At 35.4% G+C, this 4,664-nt stretch overlaps 1 protein-coding gene across 1 annotated transcript; it reads right to left on the bottom strand.

Annotated features, from left to right (window-relative positions):
* Nucleotides 1-761: 761 nt before the first annotated feature.
* On the bottom strand, nucleotides 762-3,909 carry LOC143596087 (2-oxoglutarate-dependent dioxygenase 19-like). The gene is made up of 4 exons (XM_077074949.1): nucleotides 3,645-3,909; nucleotides 3,318-3,550; nucleotides 1,216-1,546; nucleotides 762-1,100 (listed from the first exon to the last, which is right to left on the bottom strand). The coding sequence occupies exons 2-4, from the start codon at nucleotides 3,518-3,520 to the stop codon at nucleotides 855-857; spliced, it is 780 nt and encodes a 259-aa protein (XP_076931064.1). The 5' UTR covers nucleotides 3,521-3,550; nucleotides 3,645-3,909; the 3' UTR covers nucleotides 762-854.
* Nucleotides 3,910-4,664: the final 755 nt, after the last annotated feature.

Below are 4,664 nucleotides of genomic sequence, written 5' to 3'. Positions count from 1 at the left end.
GTCATGGATCAGGTCAGATTCATTTCATGTTTCTACACCAACAGTTATGTATGAAGACAATTCAACTTGCATAACTCGTTTAAGAGAAGATGACATCAACGATCAAGTCGAGTAGTTTTAAAAAGACGGGACTCTACAAACTGAACTACGTTAGTTAATTTCAGAGGTTGCATTATGCATGATGCAATTTTTTTCTCTTGACTAAGATTTGTCTCATTTAGTTACCTTGGTATTTTAACAACCAACATAACCAACTCAATAGTATCATTTTATTTCCGACCCTTTAAAAAAGTTCTAGGTCTGACACACCGGATCCCATACCAACAAAACAACTACGGACGGGGCTTTTCCACCCTATCAGGGGTGGCCGATAGTGTTGTGGGGTGAAGCAAGAACTTAAGGCCAAAGAAATAGTGCTCACATTTCTAAAAAAGAACAATAATGATGATACACACACATGAAAACATTGGTTGGACATGTGGGGGAAATATGAACTTCGATTAGGGTAAATGGAACGTCGACGAGAGCCAGCGGATCATGTTAAATATTGATTTTTGCTTGCTTGTTTAAAGGATTATGTTTCCAAGATTGTTAATTTAAGGTATACTCTTAGCCGGGTAATTACGTACGTGTTGCAACCCGGATCAAGACTGTTTATATATGTGTTGCACCCGGATCAAGAATCAGGAACATATTGGGAAATGTTAGATGCGGACTAACCTAACAACAATAGGAGACCAGATTTTGTAGTATCCTACAATATAACATACTACTGTTTAATTTGATTTTTGTAACTGACTAGTTGGTTACAATATTGGCATTAGTTCACAACATAAAACATACATGCTGGTCCTTCAAAGCCGAACCCTATCTAGGCAAGTTTTTCCAACTATACGGTTGCCTTGTTGCATTTCAAGATACTCCTCGTACTTCATTGGAATATAAGCCGGCGGACATTTTTCCTCACTCACCAACTTATGAGCCGGCTCCACCACCGCGTCCAATGCTGGTCCGTTGGCCACAACAACAGATAATCTTGTGACCGCATTATTCAAGGTTGCGCGATGCTCCACACTCTGATACTTAGCATTACTAAAAATCTGCAACCAAAAGTTTTTTATTTATTTTCTTGATTCCTTTTCTTATCCTTGAGGAAAACTATCATTAACACGGTTGATGATAAGCAAACATAACTTGGCACACAATGACACGAACCTGAAGTTGGTCAGCGGTGTTGACTAGGAACGAGTTTGGAAGATTATTGTTCACATTGATCCATTTTCCCTTGTGCTTGATTTGAAGCCCGTCTACGCCGTTGTTGATCAGCAGTGTTAGCAGGCCATGGTCTGAATGAGGTGGAAACCCGATTGCGAGTTCGGGTTGTGGGTAAGGAGGGTAAAGATTGACCACAAATACTTGTAAACCGGATTCCAGTTTCAAAGTTTTTTCTACATCAGAGTGGTCGAGTCCTAGGCTTGTTGATATGCCGTTAAGTAACCCTTTTACTACTTCTCTTGTTCTCTTTGAGTACTCCAATAAAACTTCCCTGCAACATGCATGTGCTGATTCACTCTGATTTTTAATTTCACACCTAATGATATATAAATTCAAACTTGCACTTGACAGTTGCTTTATGTTCGGTTTGTGTAACTATCTTTTTATAAATAATTTAAAGTTTAAAAATAAAGAAAAGTGCTATTTTCATCTTTGTGGTTTGGCAAATAATGTAAATTTAGTAAAAAAGGTTTATTTTTTGTATATGGGCCATTCACGTTTTCCAATTCTTGCCAATTACATCCAAATCACTAACCACGTTAAATTTAATCGTTAAGTCAGTGGCAGACATGTCTTTTCACTATTTCTTTATTATATGAGTAAAGTGCCAAAATAATCCATGAGGTTTGGTCACATTTGCTAATTTAGTCCAAAAATATTTTTTTTGCAATTAGACCATCGATTTTTCCCAACCGTTGCCAATTTCGTCAAAACTGTTAACTCGGTCTAAATTCAACGTTAACCCAGGGGTGTTACTATCCTTTTACATGTTTATTATTATTATTATTATTATTATTATTATGTGTACTCATATAATAAATAAAGAGTGAAAAAACATGTCTACCCCTAACTTAACGATTCAATTTAGCGGGGTTAGTGATTTGGATGTAATTAGCAAGAATTGAGAAACGTAGATGATCCTATGCAAAAACTAAACTTTTTATACTAAAGTCACAATATTTACCAAAACACAAGAACGAAAATGACACTTTGCTCTTAAAAATATGTCTAATTTATTTGAATGAAAATAAGACTTACCCTTTTGGAGTGTGTTTGCATTTTAAAAACCTATATAAAGACTGAAATAAACAACGTGATACAACCAAAATGGTTATGTAGTCGATCAGTCGGTTTCAGTCCGATCCGATTAAGGGGATATTCGGCCTAGCTTTTATTTTTTGACTTATGCTTATATTTTAAAGTAGCTTACTTTTTTTATTATTTGATAAGCTATTTTTAAGTGTTTGGATTAGCTTATATTCTACAAGTTGATAATAAGTTGTTAAATCCATCGTTCTTTAATTTGTTAAATAAATAAGTTGCTTCAATAATTATTAATCCACCACCATTTGAGAACAAATAAATAACTTACACCCTTACACAACTAAACTTCTTTAAATAAGCTAAAAAACCATCTTCAAATAAGCTTCTTCAAATTAGCTTATATAAGCTTATAAGCATAAGCTTAAAAGCCTAAACCAAACATCAAATTAAGCTTAGTTTGTAAAAAAAGCTAAAAAAGCTATAGGCTTGGTTAAAAAAGCTAGGCCAAACACCCCCAAAGAAAACAATAACTTCTATGCCAACTTCGCCAATCTTGGGGTGACAATTTTTATGCATGACCCGAAACACGTCTAAAACATAAACACATTTTAAGTATTCATATTTAACCCATTTCGTGTTTGGGTTGATCTACGTAACCCGTTTAACTAACGTCCACTTGACAACTTGTTTAATTAAAGACGTGAACCCACTGACCTATTTAACTCATTTTTTACAACTCACCAACCCATTACCCCATTAACACATTTAAACTTCATTATTGCTCATCAACCCATTTGACACATTTAGATAAACTGGGTTAAACAGGTCGTGTTGGGTTTACACATTTTTAAGCGTGCGCGAATAATTAAGGTTGATGTTCACGTATAAAATGCGGGTCGTATACGGGGTGAGCAATTCTACCCGCAACATGTCAGCGTGTCACAGTTAACCCCTATAAGCATGTCAGGCTTCATGTTATAATTGAAAGTAGCTATAACCTGAAACCTAAGGGCTTGTTCGGGCAGTTAAACGCCGGGTGTATGATAACCTTGAGAAAATCTCTCCAGTACAAGATTTCATCCTTATAATTGAAGCTTGTTCCATATCTGATTGGATCAAGAACACTCTTTTCTCCAAACTCTTTCTTCTCATCATCCGCCAAATCAAAAAATTCACGCGATTTTTCAATCACCATGTTCATCAAAGTCTCAGGGACACCATGATTAATCACCTAAACATTTTAAAATTCATTAAAAATCTTTAAAGCAAGCTGCACACATGGTTTTAGTGACTGGTTCAATCTTTGCAAGATAGATAGCAAGTACCCGGAAAAATCCCCAATCTTTGCATGCGATATCAAGCTCCTGAATCACTTGGGACCGAATATCAGGATCAGCAGATGTGAGTCAGGAAAAATCAATGGTGGGGATCTGGATCTCATCATGAAGATCTGAAGCTGGGGACACGGTTGAGTTTATTGAGTATTCGTAGATGGATGGAATGCGATGAAGATCAGGTGATTCGGCTAAGGATTTAACAGAATTCATCTTCAAACGCTCAACAGAAGTTGGTAAGATAAAAGTTGTGTGATATATACACGTAACAAGATTGATGCCATATGTGATGCTCATCTTCACAATCAAGGACTTATCAAGTACTCACATAGCAACAAACGATCACATCATCATAGATAAGGCCAAAATTGAAACAAGTGACAAGTGGTAGCAATATATATATTATGTTGGCTGTGCATTATTGAAATTAACCAAATTTTTAATATGCACTTTCAGATCAAGAAATACACATAATCATGATAACATGAATAATGTACCGATTTAATTTTACTCATGCTAAGCACCTTTAAAATCCCTCCACTTCGAACCTATGAGGTTCACTCAACTCGAGTGTCATATATGAATTTAATACATAAATGTTTTTTAACACACATAACATATGTAGGGTGGTTCAAAAAGCTCTTGGACTGAAGCTCGCTTGAAAAAACCTTGAAAACAGCTCGCTCGAATCAGCTTCGGCTGACTAGGTTTGTAAATTAATTTTATTTTAAATATTAAAACAAATACTAAATGTTAATTTTGATTTAAACAAGATATATGTCGAGCCGTGAGCTGGCTCGTGCTTTTTATAAGTATAGCAAGAGCTCAAGTTTCAGCTTGAGCGCAATTGCATTGTTAACTTCAAGTCTGAGCCGAAGCTTAATGTGTTATCATTTACATGTTGCAAATAACGAATTTCATTACATAGTTGAGATTAATTGGGGACAAATAGACAAAGAGGAGAAAGGATAATCAAAATGGATTTTATATGTGAGGATATTTTCATTACAT

Source organism: Bidens hawaiensis, unplaced genomic scaffold, assembly GCF_021521415.1.
Source record: "Bidens hawaiensis isolate Kalapana, Puna unplaced genomic scaffold, B.hawaiensis_p1.1 tig00046039_1, whole genome shotgun sequence".
In the NCBI taxonomy this organism is placed as follows: domain Eukaryota; kingdom Viridiplantae; phylum Streptophyta; class Magnoliopsida; order Asterales; family Asteraceae; genus Bidens; species Bidens hawaiensis.
Note: the sequence above shows the minus strand (reverse complement) of the source record. Positions and strands in the feature narration are given on the sequence as shown.